Source organism: Agelaius tricolor, unplaced genomic scaffold (genome assembly GCF_023055355.1).
Source record: "Agelaius tricolor isolate 1412-34295 unplaced genomic scaffold, bAgeTri1.0.p SCAF_6, whole genome shotgun sequence".
Classification (NCBI taxonomy): Eukaryota; Metazoa; Chordata; class Aves; order Passeriformes; family Icteridae; genus Agelaius; species Agelaius tricolor.
Window position 1 is genome coordinate 1605927 of NW_027269266.1, and position 14850 is coordinate 1620776.

Sequence of the window (14850 nt, forward strand, 5' to 3'; positions counted from 1 at the left end):
GTAATCTCCCTCTTTTATCTTTCTTTTAAAAGATACACGGAGGTCTGAGCTGGAAACCTTTGTGTTCTGTGTGTGCTCACCCCTGGGGTTGTGCTGTCTCAGGGCTTTTCCTGCAAACTGCACAAAGCCTTGGGAGGCTGCAGGCAGGACTAACCAAGCATTTGTCAAGTGCTGCTGAGCCTCTTCACTGGGTTTGCTCTCCCTGTCTGCTGGGTGTTCCTCAGCTGTTTCTGTAACATTTCAGAGCAAGAGTTTCCTCAATCACAAGCCATGAAATAATTTCTTAAGGAAGTTAATGTAATGTAGGGATAATAATGATATATTTGAATACTAATTCTTTTATTATTCAGTTATTAATAGGAGGGTTATCACAGGAGCTATGAGCAATTTGGGATGAGGAAGGCAGCTTCAGGATGATTCCTAAACCATCCTTCTCAGGAGTGATTGTCTTAGGAAAGGGCAGCTTTGGGATTTGCCTGTCAGTGCCCACACCTCAATCCTGAAACAATTCAAAACAAAGCTGTGATGAAACAGAGTATTTGCTATAAAAAAGTTGTATTTTATGGAACAGTTTTTGCTAACCCTGAAGGCACAAGGAGTGAAAAATATTGGAAGAAATTGTGTTTCCTGAGGTGAATCATGTGGGATCAGAAAGTCAAACAGAACATGTGGTATTTTTTGTGAGAAGCTTTACATTAGCAGGTATTTCACTGAACAGGGTTGAAAAGAGCCACTTTTCTGCCAGTTCTGCACAATTTAGTCTATGGGATGTTCCTAATGCCACTGTCAGGAGCCCCAGCCTGGGCCAAGGAGAGTCCAAGAGCAGGTTGGACAGGGCTTGGAGCACCCTGGTCTAGTGGAAGGTGTCCCTGCCATGGCAGGGAGTGGAACTGGATCATTTTAAACTCTTTTCCAGCCCAGAATATTCTGTGATCCTCTGTACAAACAGAACTGAGTACCTCAGGTGCCCTCAATCTCTGTAGGTCCAACAGAGGGTGCCTTGGGCTAGAAACCCACAGAATGTTTTTCTAAACTCTGAAGGAGCCTGGAGCACTTCTAAATTTCTGAAAGGTTCTGTTCCTGCCTTTGCTTTTGACCTGTTCTGTGACCTGGGTGAGCCACTTGAGCTCTTCAGCTGATGGGAAATCAATGCAGCAAGTGAGCATAATTAGGCTGCTCGAGGTTCTTGCAAACCTTTTTAGGATTTCTTGGCAAAGGAAAACAATAGAAACCTCATCAACATTTTTAATGTGCTTGAAAGCCTGAGGACACATCGCACTGAGCCAGACAGAGCTGAGTTTAGAAATATTTTTCTAGGGGAACATTTCTTGCCTAAATTATGATTTATCTGCCTTCCAAGACTCTCCTATAAGTGCATTATATTTCTGTACAAATTAAAAAAACCCAGCTGTGACATCCAGAGAAAACCTCTTGGCTTTCAAGCTGATGTTGGCTGATGTACAATGAGCATCAGTTGGATAACTGTTCTTGCCTCTCCTTATTTTTGTCAGAATATCCCTCATTCACAAATAAAATATGTGGAGAGAGATTATTTTTATTTTTTTTCCAGTCTCCTGGATGTCACAGTTCTATGCTGCTGTCACTTACAATTTCTAGAAATAGTAAGCAATTGTCCTGATGCTTTGTGAATCCTACCTGGCTCGAGTTGTCACTGCAACAATCAGGAAAAAATAAAGCACCAAAGAGGGAGTGTGGCACATGAATAAATAATTTATAGCCCCATGATTCAGCCCCTATTTTTAGAAGCTTGCTGTTTTTCTGAGACTTTGTAAAGGGGCTAAGAATAGTCTATACATGAAGGGATGTGTGCCTTATGCAACACAGGTTTTTTTCTGTCTCATTTGATCAGACTCCTGTGAAATCTGAGCAGCCAATCTGAGGAATTTGTATCATGCAGTTCCTGCTGGATTTACTGGGGATCATGATGGATAAATACCCAAGAGAAAAATTTTTTGCCTAATACTAAGCAAAATGTCTTGAACATTAAATGAATACAAATTGTTTGGAGGAGACACTGGGAGAATCTTGCAATGTTCCAGTGATTAGAACTCCTTGGAAAATAGGAATCCCTTAAAGTGGGTTTGAATTCCTCATGAAATCCAATATTGGAAGAAACAAAAGTTGAGCTTCATGTTGTGAGCAACTCCTAGGCTGCAACATTGGGCACTGGGATATTTTGGGCATTTTTGCTGTCCCAAAACTGCGCATTTCAAAATCCATTTATCCAGCTTTAATCATGGCATTGAGACAAAGCAGGATTTCTCAACTGTCTCTTCTGATTTAACAGACCAGCATATCACAGAAACTATTTGAATTTATATCTATGGGGAAATCTCACTTACTTGGGCTTCTTTTCCACTGGAAAATTTGGCATAAACACCTTCATGTTGGGGGCACCATGGGCTGCTGGGCTGTGCCCTGAAGCCAGAGCAGGAAGGGATTAGTGAGATGTGGACAAGACTGGCTGAAAGCTGATATTCCAAAATTATAAATTTGAACTCCACCTGTGGCAAATATGCAGAACTAACCTAGCCTGAAAAGGATGGCAAATTGCTCAGCTAGATCAGAAGTAAAACCAGTTTAATAGTTGTCTTAAAAAGTGAGAAAAAAAAAAAAAAAGCAGATATAGGATATTAACAAATAAGAATCACAGTGGAGAGATTTACCAGACTGTCTGTAAGAGTTTTACAAAATAATTACTGAAAATTCCTGAGTCTGTGCCACAGTCACCCCTAACCCCACTTCCCAAACCCCTCTGTGCTCTAGGGAGTGTGTTCAGGGGTGTTCTGGTTTTCTGGTGGAAGGACCCTTCATTTCAGCTCAGCTGACAGCTGCCATGGAGCAGCAAGCTGCCAAAGCAGCCACATACCCTCAGCTCAGGAATTTACAGGCTGTTTTATTTATTTATTCATTTTTCCATTTATTCTCTTCCCTCCAGTAGCTGATGAACTTGGCTCAGGATTCCGTGGCCACTCTGTAGAATCCAGGAGATGAGAGGCATAAATAGCCAGAGAAGTCAGATTTCCATTTTAATGATAACTGGAAATGTAAACCTTATCAAAAAGTCATCTACATGAAACGTGGCAAGACAAGTAAAATCTCTTTCAAAAGCAGCTTAGTTCCAGTAGTAAGGGACAAGGTGCATGATGGCAGTGCCTGCATGCAGGGTCTGGAATTGTCTTTCACTCACTAATGGCTGGGAGGAGGTGGTGAACTCCCTGCTGAGAATGGCATCCACTTACCTGCACCCAGTGCTCCTGTCTCCTGTTTGTGTCGTGCTTTTAATGGCCTTTTACTGACTAAACACCAGCCTGCCACCAGGCCAATCCATACATATTGAGTTACCACTGCCTTCTGAAAGGCTGTGTGCTCTTCAGCAGGGTCAATAAAAAAAGAAAAATACAAAAATACCACTCGTCAAACGCTTCCCTTTGCATACCCCACTCGGAAATGCAACATAATCTGCAGTTAGAAATGAAATTACGGGTTAGGTTTTACCTCATAAGATGATGTAGAACATTGTACCTGAGCTGTGTTATAAAGCTGTTCCAGGGGATAATTTTATGCAGTTAATCACAGAACCACAGGATGGCTGAGATCCACCTGCAGCCAGTTGCCCAGGAGCGTGTCTTAAAATGTTTTTAAGTATCTTCAAAAAGGGAGACTGCACAACCTCCCTGGGCAGCCTGTTCCAGTGTTCTGTCACCCTCACAGCAAAAAATTTTCAGTGGATTCTAAGGAGGGGACAAATCACAGCGAGGATGACAAATATTGGATGTTGCTGCTCCATTTTCTGTTTAGACACACACTGAGGGCTCTTCAGAAGAGCCCTCTCTGGCAGTGTTCTTAATAAAGGTGAAATAAATCGAGGTGGAATTCATTTTACATGAGTTCAGATGTATAAAAGGCACATTTCTGTTTGGGATAAAGGTCCTTGAGCTGATTTGTGAAAAACTGCTCTCATCCCATGCAAGTTTTCCCAGAATTATTCTGGTAATGGTGGTGCTGAGTCGCAGGGATGCTGAGGAGAGTTATGGGAAAACTGCAAACAGAGTTTGGATGTCTGCCCCCTTTATCAAACAGCAGAGTGTGAGGAGTCCTTCAAATGGGTAAATAAAAGTCTGTGAGTTTCTCTCATGTTCTTCTACGTCAAATGAAAATCACTTTCCATTATTATTGATGTATGGGCTCAAATCTAGCTTGATCAGCTTTTTCTTTTTTTCTTTTTATTGAAACAACAAAGATGCTGGAGTTCCTTAAAAGTCTTATTTACCCTGCAAACAGACAGAGCTGTGTTTATCACAGTCTGGGTTTGTTTTTTTTTTTAATAAATGCAATGTTTCCATTTATAAGCATTTTGATAAATACAATGTTTCTAATATAAGACTTTTATTACTGTATTAAGAATTTCTCTTTATTTGACTTTTTATCGTATGTATTGTGAATCTGTTAAAATTGTGGTGGTGATATATCTGTAGTCATGAGGTACTAGATCATAATTGCAGAAAGTGTTCTTTAATAGTTTTTTGAAGTATGGAGAGTTTAGATTACTCTCTTTTATTGTTTGTTTTAAGTTTTTAATTATGTCGTGTGTCAGTGGTATTTTTGGGATTTGTTTTTTCTCTGTTATAAAATAGCAGATAATAAAATACTATAAAACTCACAACTTATAAAACTATAATATAAATAAGAAATAATCAACATCTAAATCTAAACACAAAATATAATCTCAAACACTTCAATCCCAAGCTTAACAGAAACAAACAAAAAAAACCCACAAACCCAACAATCCAACACTAATTTTCTTCTTTATTCAAGGAACTTTTGCTCTCCACCTTGAATTTCTCACTTGCTCTTAAATGGTTCTACTCCACTAAGAATAAAATTCAGGCTCTCTGCAGCGTGGGTGTGTGTGTATAAATACATAAAAGTGAGACATTTCTGTGGGTGTTAGGTTGTTTATCTGGATATATTCTGTGAAGAGCTATAAAATAATAGACTGAGCTGGACTTTCCCAAGAGCTGGAGTCAGGGAGAGTTGGGTATCCCAGCCGTATTCCTGCCAAGGCTTTGCTGTGGCCATGCTCAGATTTTTTACCTGCCTTTTTGTGGTGTGGAATGAGGTTTTTCAGGGGTGGAGACCCCTTTTACATCACCTCAGTGTCCAGGAGAGCTGTGAATGGTGCTGCTGCTGTTATGTGTTGTTACCATCATATTTTCTGGAAAAATCCCTTTGCCAGGATTTCTTCTCCTGGGAAGCTGAGAAGCCTCAGAGAAGAAAGAAAACAATAATTATCTGAATGCTTCTCCCTGTTTTGCTGCTTTGGAATGTGGTATGGAGATTGTTTACCCAACAGGTGGTTGTTTGATTGGTTTCATGTGAATTGTTTTTACTTAATGACCAATCAGGGTCAGGCTGTGTTGGGACTCTGAAAGCAGTCACAAGTTTTCATGATCATTCCTTGTAACCTTCTGTCTGTATCCTTTCTCTATTCTTTAGTATAGTTTTAGTATAGTATAATATGATATAATAATAAATCAGCCTTCTAAGAACATGGAGTCAGATTCTCAATTCCTCCTTTGTCCTGGGGACCCCGAAAACACCACAGTGTGACTGGGCTCTGCCTGCTGTCCTTGGCTTTCCTGGTGGAGTATGACTCTGACCAGCACCCCTGAGTCAGCCCTCGGGGAAATAGGATGATGCATTTGCAGCCTGGAGGGGCTGAAATCCATTCTGTGGAAGCTGGAAACCCTGAGCACTCCTGGAAATTCCTTTCTGTCCAAGCAGTTCCCTTTTACCTCCCTGCCTGTCTCCTGGACTTGATGATTAGGCAGAAGAAACCAAGAGCCACTAATCTACAACGAAAGGAAATCAGCATTTTTAAAGTGGAAGGAGAGACCATAGACTGAGGCCCAGGAGTGAATATTGGATGATGTGTCAAGAGCTCTGTGCATAAAGGCTGAGTGCTGCCTGTGCCATCCTGACTCATCTACTGCTCATTATTCATTTGCATGAACATTCAATCTCCTTGTCCAGCTGTGTTTTACAATGACAATATATTATTGTGTTATACAATAACAGCATATTATTATGTTATATGATATTACTGTATTATTATATAATAAACAAGTGCAAGTGCACACAGAGCACAAATAACCACATCTTGTAACAACCAAATCTCTATTTGGTGTATTCCTTCTTGAAAATAAAGTCAGGAAGGAAGGGGAAATTATAAGATAAAGTATTCTGAGTTCTTCAGTATGTCATTTGTCTAGGAAAATGAGATTTTACACAATCGTTTTTCAACTAGGAAAAAATTAGTGCTAATAGCTACATTTCTTTATTATTAGCTCTTGTTGCCCTAGAAAGATCATGTAAGTGTTCTTTTCTTCTTGGGTGTTCGTTGTTTGTTTCTACAGTGGCGTTCTCAATTATTCAATTATGATTCTTCCTTTTTTTTTTTCCTTTTTTTTTTTTTTTTTGTGACAGTCACTAAGAAAAACTGAACTTAATCCAGTGTCTTTCTGCACACAGTGCAGGAACAAGAGCTGCTTCCTCCAGGTGCCTCCAGTGTAGGTCTTACCTCACCCAATAAAGGAGATGTTTCTCCTTCAAAGCACTGAATAAAAGAGCTGCATTTTGTCATTAAAAAAGAGAGAGGGAGAGAAAAAGAGAGAGAGAGGAAGGGGGGGAAGGGAAGTTCAGGGAAGTGAGAAGAGAAGAGAGAAGAGAAGAGAAGAGAGAAGAGAAGAGAAGAGAAGAGAAGAGAAGAGAAGAGAGAAGAGAAGAGAGAAGAGAAGAGAGAAGAGAAGAGAGAAGAGAAGAGAGAAGAGAAGAGAGAAGAGAAGAGAGAAGAGAAGAGAGAAGAGAAGAGAGAAGAGAAGAGAGAAGAGAAGAGAAGAGAGAAGAGAAGAGAAGAGCTTTACTGTGGAGTATAAATTAGCAATGACAGCTGGAGTTTGGATGAGAGGTTCCCAGAAGCCAGATCTGCTTGCTGCTGGTGTTGAGAAATGACTGATACTGGAGGAGATCCTGGACAAGAGAAGTTCAGAGTTTGATTTCCCCCCTCCTGTTCATGCCCTCACCCTGTGGGAGATGTGCTGTGACAGCTCAGAGAGCTGCACTGATGTGGGTTGTGCATCCCCAGTGCCTCTCAGCACGGATTGTGTTTGTGCTCTCCACAGCTGAGCTGGAGCGATACAGTCAGGGAAAATGAAGAGTCAGAATGAGTAAAACAAGGGTTTGAATGAATAAAATGATGGTTTCATGTGAGCAGTACTCTGGAAGTGGGACTCAGCATCCGACTAAGCATCAGCTCATCTGGAGAGTCAGGAGTTTGCTGCAGAGGCTCAAAGTCAGCAACAATCCTGCACAGGGAGCTTCAGCACTGGCCAAAGGAGGGGGCAAATGCAAGGGCTTTTAGGGATGTAAATCAGATCCTATCACCTGAACTCCACTCAGACTGTTTTGTTTAGTTTGTCCTTATCACTCCAAAAAGGAGCTGTGGAAAAGTGTCTCTAGACACCAGCAATGAGAAATTCAGTGATGTGTGCAGGTACAGTGTCATCTGGAGCATCTGCAAGGACTGTTATTTGTTGACTTCCCTTCTCAGTAAGAAAAAGGACCTTTTCAAAAGTCTTTTTACCTTTTTCAAAAGCACCTTTTCGAAAGTCTCTTGACCTTTTTCAAAGGCTGGTGTCAGCAGCACATTTAGGACCATTTGATTTTCCTGAACTGAATGACCGTGGCAAAGGCCCAAGAAGAAATTGGGTAAAAGGCAGCAACAACATCATGAAGAGTCCATCAGGAAGTTGCCTGTATTGGTCCTTTGGGGATCTTCCTGGATTTCCTGTTTTATTTTAATTCTCTTGTTTCTAAGAAACAGTTCAAAACAAGAATGGAAAAAAACCAAGGACCTCTTTCTTGGGATTGGATGTGCCTTTGAGGAGTGGAGGAAGGTTTGTACAGGAAAACTGCAGTTTTCTCTTAGAATTCCTAGGGATGAAGAGAGTGCTTGCCAGAAATTGAACTCCCCTCTTCACTCCAGTATTGCCATGTGTAGTTCCCAGAGCCCTGCAGGGTGATGTTGAATTTGGACATTAAATCTCTGCTTTGGCAATTTGTGATTTTCACTTAGGATCTGTGAGAACTGGCACCTTGGGACAACACCAGGCGTGGTTTCAGTTGAAGTGTTCTCATACCTTTGCTGTCTTCTGAACTGATACTCTGTAAGAAAAAGCTGTTAATAAATACCTTTAAATACTCATGGTCTGTAGATGTGTTTGTTATTTATTTCTCCTCTTCTGAGTGGGTTGCTCCAGTTATCACAGAGGTGGGATAAGTTGATTTGCCTTGTAAATAATCTGTTCTGTCAGTCTTGTCTTGAACCTGTGAAATGTCTAAGCTGTTCTAAGTCCAGCACAGAGTGTTCATCTCTCTTTTATTTTGGTCTGTACCAGGAAATGCCTACAGAGAATGCCTGGGCAATGGGACATGGGCTTCCAAGATAAACTACTCTCAGTGCGAGCCTATTCTGGATGACAAGGTCTGTATTTTTCCCTTCATTCTTCTCAGTGAGATTTCTCAGCATAAATGAATGCAAAACTAAACTTAAGGTTAATGTGCTAATTTGGGACCTCTGAAAGAGATTCCATTTCTGTCTCTGCAACAAAACCTCCCTGTGAATTGAGGCAAATCACTTATCCTCTCTCCATATCCCCTACTCACATGTTTTCTTAAAAAAGGATGCTTTATCTCACTCTGTCCCTGATGATGTGTGTTTATGCAGATTTTTCCTAGCTTTGTTCAGAGCCTACAGCTGCTACAGTAAATGTTAGCAATAATAACAATAAGACCTAAAGCCTCTTTGGCACTAAAAAATAAGTTCAGCCAGCTGATTCCACCCTATATCTGCCCATTCTGAGGTCTCATCAACAACTGACCTTTACAGATCTCAATGTCATTTCTCCTTAAGCAAATATGTAAAGGGGCAGCAACAGAAAAAATACATAAGAAGTAGACTCAGGACCCAGCTGTCTTTAAGAAATTGAACCAGTCTTGCATGATGTAAGAGTTATCGGATTTAAATTAGCATATGGGATTAAGTTCCTTCAGAAGGGCTGTGAGGAATTATGCAAAGCCCTTTTGTTTTCAGATGTCTCAGAGACATCATAGACATTCACCCTCACACAGTTTAAGCCTTCAAGCCCTTCATACTCTTCCTCCTGTGTTGAGTGTTGTGGTGGGACACAACCCCATAAAGGCTTTGTGCTGTCTCTGCCAGGAGTGGCTTTTCCCTCTGGGAACCAGGGTGGAGCCCAGCAGCTCAGACTGGTTTGTTTTGGTGATGCCTTCAGAAGGCTGACCTAGAACAGAGACTGAATGCAGCTAAAGAACAAAGCAGGGATTTATTCAAAGGCCTCCATGGATGCACCTTGGGCAGCACAAGAGCCCAGCCAGGGCTGCACCCAAGATGAACCAAAATGGCCCCAAAATGCACCAGCGCTCCCGGGCTCTCTCCCTGGGATCAGTTCTGCTCCATTTGCATCTTGCAGTTCATTGTCCCATTCCAGCTTTAGCCCCTGCAGTCCCACCCTGCTTGTTTTTCTCTCTCCAGCCCACGGGGTTTGTGCTCTGGGGCTGAGATTTGGATCATTTGTCCTTGGTGCCCAGCTGGAGCAGGAATTGTTTTGTCTCCCTGCTCTGTGCACAGAGCTCAGCATGCCCTGATGTGAAGCTCAGACCCACGCACTAAAGCAGCACAGAATCTGAAACTATAGAAGCTAAAAGCTGAGGCATCATTGGGATTCATTCAACTCATTGTGTCCTTGTAGTTGTGCCATGCCAGGGACAGAGAGGAGGAAGATGAGATCCCACATTTAGTGCTCAGGGGCTCTGTGCTGCACCCCAAAGATCCAGGATGTGCTTTGGCTCTGGTGCAGCATCCATCCTGTAAGGTCCACGTGCTTGGTCAGTCTGGGTTTTCTCTGGTGAATCAGAAAACAAATAACACACCAGCTGCTGAGGAGGAACCTGTTCTTACCCTCTGGCTAATTTAACCCCCCTCCTTTTCCTAGAGGCTTCTAGGAATTAGGAGAAGTTGTGCCAGTACCTGACTGCCACCCAGAGGGACATTCAAGGTGTTCTAGCACAGTGGAGAGGCTCCCAAGGCAATTTAGGCCAACCTAAGCTGGGACCACCCCAGTGCAGCCCCTCATCCTCATTTAAAATTAAAAGCTAACTTGCTGCTGGGTCATTTTTTTTGATGAATCAGGTCCCTAAAGCATCTCAGTGCATTGTTGCAGGAGTGCTGGGGCCAGCACAAGCTGGGGCACTGGAGCGACAGACTGGCCATGTCTTAAAAGGGAGCAAGAGAGGGGATGTGGAGCAGCCAGTGCTGATTTGGAGAATGGGGAGCAGAGCTGGGCCAAGATTTGAGATCTGTGGTGTGGTTTAGGTGGTACAGGAAACCTGAGCTGGGAGCAGTGAGCTGCAGCCACTCAGGAAAAGGCTGCTGCATTTTAATAACACTCATTATGTGTTTGCATGGGTCCCAACAGTGGCTGTCTGTGCACAAGCAAATACAGAGGGGTTTTATTTGAAAAGGCTGGAGAAGTGTTGTGACTAGAGGACAGGATTATTCCTTTTACTCTGTTTTGGCTTTTAAAAATTTTGCAGCTATGGTGATAGCTTAAAACTCCTTAAATAGCATGTTTCTTAAACAGATGAAAGTGCAGATGTTCCCCCACCCTTGCTTACAGAGGCTTAAAAACTCATTTATTAGATCTTTAAAGATTTGTGACAAGCTTTGCAAATATTAATATTTGTGAATATTTTTGAAATCTCTCATAATGCTCAGTGTTACAGATGAATACTTTGTGATCTCAAAAAAAAAAATAGAAAAAAGGAACAATCCCCACAGATTTGCTCCATTTTGATTAAAGGTGAGATTCAGGCACACAAGTGGGTCTATTGTTATTTGTTGAGTTTAGCAGATGCTAAACATCAGCTGGGGGGGTAATGCCCTGTGACTTGTGTTGATTTTTCATCCAAAAAACCAACACTGCTTTTAAGCTTGACCACTCACAGGCAGAGTGCTAAAGAATCACCTGATTTTAATTCAGTGATTGATAACAGGGGACAGGAACAGGACTTTTCAACATCAATCCCATGCTTTATGACAGAGTTTTGGTAATGTACCAATAGAAATGTTATGGTTTTCCCAGCTGTGGGTCAGTCTTAGGGGCCATCAGCTCAGTAACACCCATTCACTGGGTTTATTAATGCATCACTGCTCTGCTTGTGGTTGAGACCTGTAGAAGCAGCTGCTAAAACTCTGCTCTGGGACTGATTTGCTGCAGGATTCCCACTCTGACTGAGACCTAGTTCCTTAAATGTAGTTGTGTGGTGTGGTTTAAAATGTCCCTTGGAATGCCTGTGTCCTTCATGTCCAGAGAAGGGAATAGAGCTGGTGAAGGCTCTGGAGGACCAGGAGCAGCTGATGGAGCTGGGAAAGGGGCTCAACCTGAAGAAAAGGAGGCTCAGGGGAGACCTTGTGGCTCTGAACAGCTCCTGACAGGAGGGGACACCTGGGGGATTCAGGCACTGCTCCCAGGGAACCGGGACAGGAGGAGAGGAAATGGCCTTAAGTTGTGTCAGGGGAGGTTTAGAGTGGGTATTAGTGAAAATTTCTTCTCTGAAAGGGTTTTCAGACATTGGAACAGGCTGTCCAGGACAGTGGTGGAGTCACCATCCCTGAAAGAATTCAAAAACTTGTGGATGTGGCACCTGGGGACAGGGTTTAGTGGTGAACGGGAGGGTTGGAGTCAGTGATCTTCGAGGTCTTTTCCAACCTTAAAAATTCTGATTCAGCAGCAGCCATGGAGGTCCTGCCAGGACTAGCTGGGAATCACAAGTGTCCCCATTGCACCTCAGGGGACACAAGGTGCCTGTGTGTGCACAACTGCCCCTAACCCTTGCCTCGGACAGGTACCCAAGTGCTGGTGTCCTCCTGTCAGACTGATCTCACCCTCTCAACAAATAGCTGGCTCCTCCTCCAGGCACAGGAACAAGATACAGAAATAATTTTGATCCAGCTGGATGTTTAGTGGCACAATGTGTGACAAATGGAAAGATTCTCCTCAGCCTACAAGCTCCTGTGTTGAAAAGGCCTTCACTGCATCTGACACAAATCTCTGTTCTTAGTGAGCGTCTCAGGCAGCACAAAAAACATCTTAGCCTCCAAAAAGAGCTATAAATCAGGAACTTTGGTGCTGTGGTCTGTGGCAGCTGTATGTGAATTTGCTTCTGCTGATGTTTTGAGGTGGCTTCAAGCTGAGTAGCTGAGTTAGCACCACGCTGGGCTCAGGCTAATGTATCCTGCATAGGAGCACGGTCACTTCAGCCACAGCAGCTCCCAGCTGGCTCAGGATGGGAAAGCAGTGAGCTCAGAGTCATCTGGCATGACAAAGATACTTCCCAGTTGCTTCTGAAAGTCTTTGGAGAGGTGTCCTTAAGCTGTGCTGGTGCTGAGATCATCCTGGCACCGGGAGGAAATTGGAAGTGACTGACTGGCAGTGGCGTGTGCAGCCTCCCAGGGAGACATGAGCTGTAAATGCTGGCAGGACCTGTCAGTAAGTTCTGTTAGAGGAAGCCAGATCCTTGGCACATGGTCTGAGAGTGCTCTTATTAGGTGGTTATTGATTCAAATCACTCACTGAATTGTTTAGGGCAGGTTAAGCAGTCACATTGCAGCTGAAGCAAGGGGTAAAGTGCTCTAGACAGAACGAGTCTGTCATTAGCCTGGAGGGGAGCCCAGCATGCCTTAGATGTGCAAAGCCAGTGCAGGTAAAGACATTGTGCTGTCATTCCTCAGTTTAGAAGCTCTGGAGACACCTCTGCCAGGTTTTAGAAGCTCTGGAGACACCTCTGCCCCACCTGGTGTAACACGATTGTCACGTCTAAAGTCATGGAATGGGATTGCAGTGATGTGACCTGCTGTGGCCAGGGGGTAAAACCATCTTTGGATTCACCATCCCTGGATTCCCCATTCCTGTATTCCTCATCCTTGGATTCCCCATCCCTGGATTCTTCATCCTTGGATTCCCCATCTCTGGATTCCTCATCCATGGATTCCCCATCCCTGAATTCCTCATCCATGGAAGTGTTCCAGGTCAGATTGGATCAGGTCAGGGGTTCTGAACAACCTGTTCTAATAGCTAGCACTCCTGGCCATGGCAGGAATCATCATTGAGGTCCTTTCTGACCCAAACCTTTCCAGGATTCTGTGATCTCCTTCTCTAGCTCATTTCTAATTTCTAGCTCATTTCTAGCAACTCTCCTCCTAAGCCTGAATAGAATTTAAATCTTTGTTTTAGTGAAGCGAATCTTGCCTGCAAGCAGAAGGATATTGGGTAACAGGAGAAGGTTGTTGACATTTGAAATGTATTGGTGTCCAAGAGGGCGAGTCAGAAAAGAGCTGTGCAAGTGTTTGACATGAGCTGAGCTTTGGGGAGCAAACACATAATTTCTGGGCACGTGCTTTTCAGCCCTGAAGACGTTGCCTCCCATTCCAGAGATGCAGATTGCATGTAGGCTGGTGGAAAGTGATCTTGCCACCCTGTCAGCTTAGTTTTCCCTAGGCACCAAGGCAGTTCTTGTTTCTGTGATGTTTGAATTTGCCTTCAGGAAACCTCGTTAGCATCAGAAGCAGAAAATACGAAAGTCGTGCCTGTTTTTCCTTCAGCATCGGTGCATCAAAAAGGAGCTTCATAAGTTTATTTTTTCCAATTAATTTTCTCATGTTTTGAACCACACCTTCTTAAAACTTGAGTGAAGTTCAGATAGTGTTCAGGAGCCAAAGGAGGGTCAGACTGAAAGAGCAGGAACCTTGTGCTGGAAAAACACAAGGTTTGCCATCTCCCAGAAGATTTCTAGCCCTAAATGAGCAATTCTGAACACAGTCAGATGGGTTTGGGTTTTGATAGTTCTGTCAGAAGCAGTGGATTCAATGATCCTTTTGGGTCCCTTGGGATGCTCTGTGATCCTCTGGCTCTGTCAATTAAGCAGGAGAGTCAATGAGCCCTGCAGTTTGCCAGGGCATTGTTAAATAAAACAGCATTGCACAGGTAGGCAGAGCAGGTCAAGTGACTTTTCTTTCCCTTCAGGTGTCCCCTCAGCTGAAGGATCAATAAAACACAGTGTGGAATTTGAATTCTGTAGCTTCACTTTGTTGCTTTTTTTTTTTTCTTTTCACCTCCAGGCAATTCAGAAAATGGGCCCGTGGATGGGGAAGTTTATTTTAGGGGATTTTATAATAGACTTAAAAATACTGTGCGTGGTTGAGTTGTGTCCAGAAACAGCACATTTACTCTGTGAGCTGAAGATGCAGGCAGGTTTCAGCACAAAAATGATTCCAAGAGAGCTCCCTGGCTCTCTGGCAAAGTGCTGGAAGATGCTTATCTTCACAGAACAATGGAACAGATGAGCTACAGCTGCTGGTTGTAGTTTCAGCCAAACATTCATTCACTGACAAATTCCTTTCACTGGAGTAAAATGTTAAGGGAAATTGTTGGGGAAAAAAATGAAAAAAAAAATTCAACCAATTTTTTTTTAAATGATGCCATTTGTAGGATTTTACTTTCATATTTTTATCACAAGGGAGGAAATGTAGGTGGTTGGTTTTTAAGAGCCTTGTTCTTCTGAAGGAGGGCAACATCCCAATGTGGGGAAAGATCTGCTTAACTTGAAAAGAAATAAATGTCAAAACCAATAACAAATATATTTTTCAGGGACATTTAGTCTTCCAGTAGCAAACCTCTTTTTAGCCAT

At 42.9% G+C, this 14850-nt stretch overlaps 1 protein-coding gene across 4 annotated transcripts in view; it reads left to right on the plus strand.

Moving 5' to 3' along the window:
* Positions 1-14850, plus strand: part of CRHR2 (corticotropin releasing hormone receptor 2) — a 153320-nt gene that overhangs the window by 72989 nt on the left and 65481 nt on the right. For all 4 annotated transcript variants that reach the window (XM_071428496.1, XM_071428498.1, XM_071428497.1 and 1 more), the window contains one exon: positions 8481-8566. In XM_071428496.1, coding sequence (XP_071284597.1) covers positions 8481-8566 — 86 coding nt within the window. The remainder of the gene's footprint in view (positions 1-8480; positions 8567-14850) is intronic.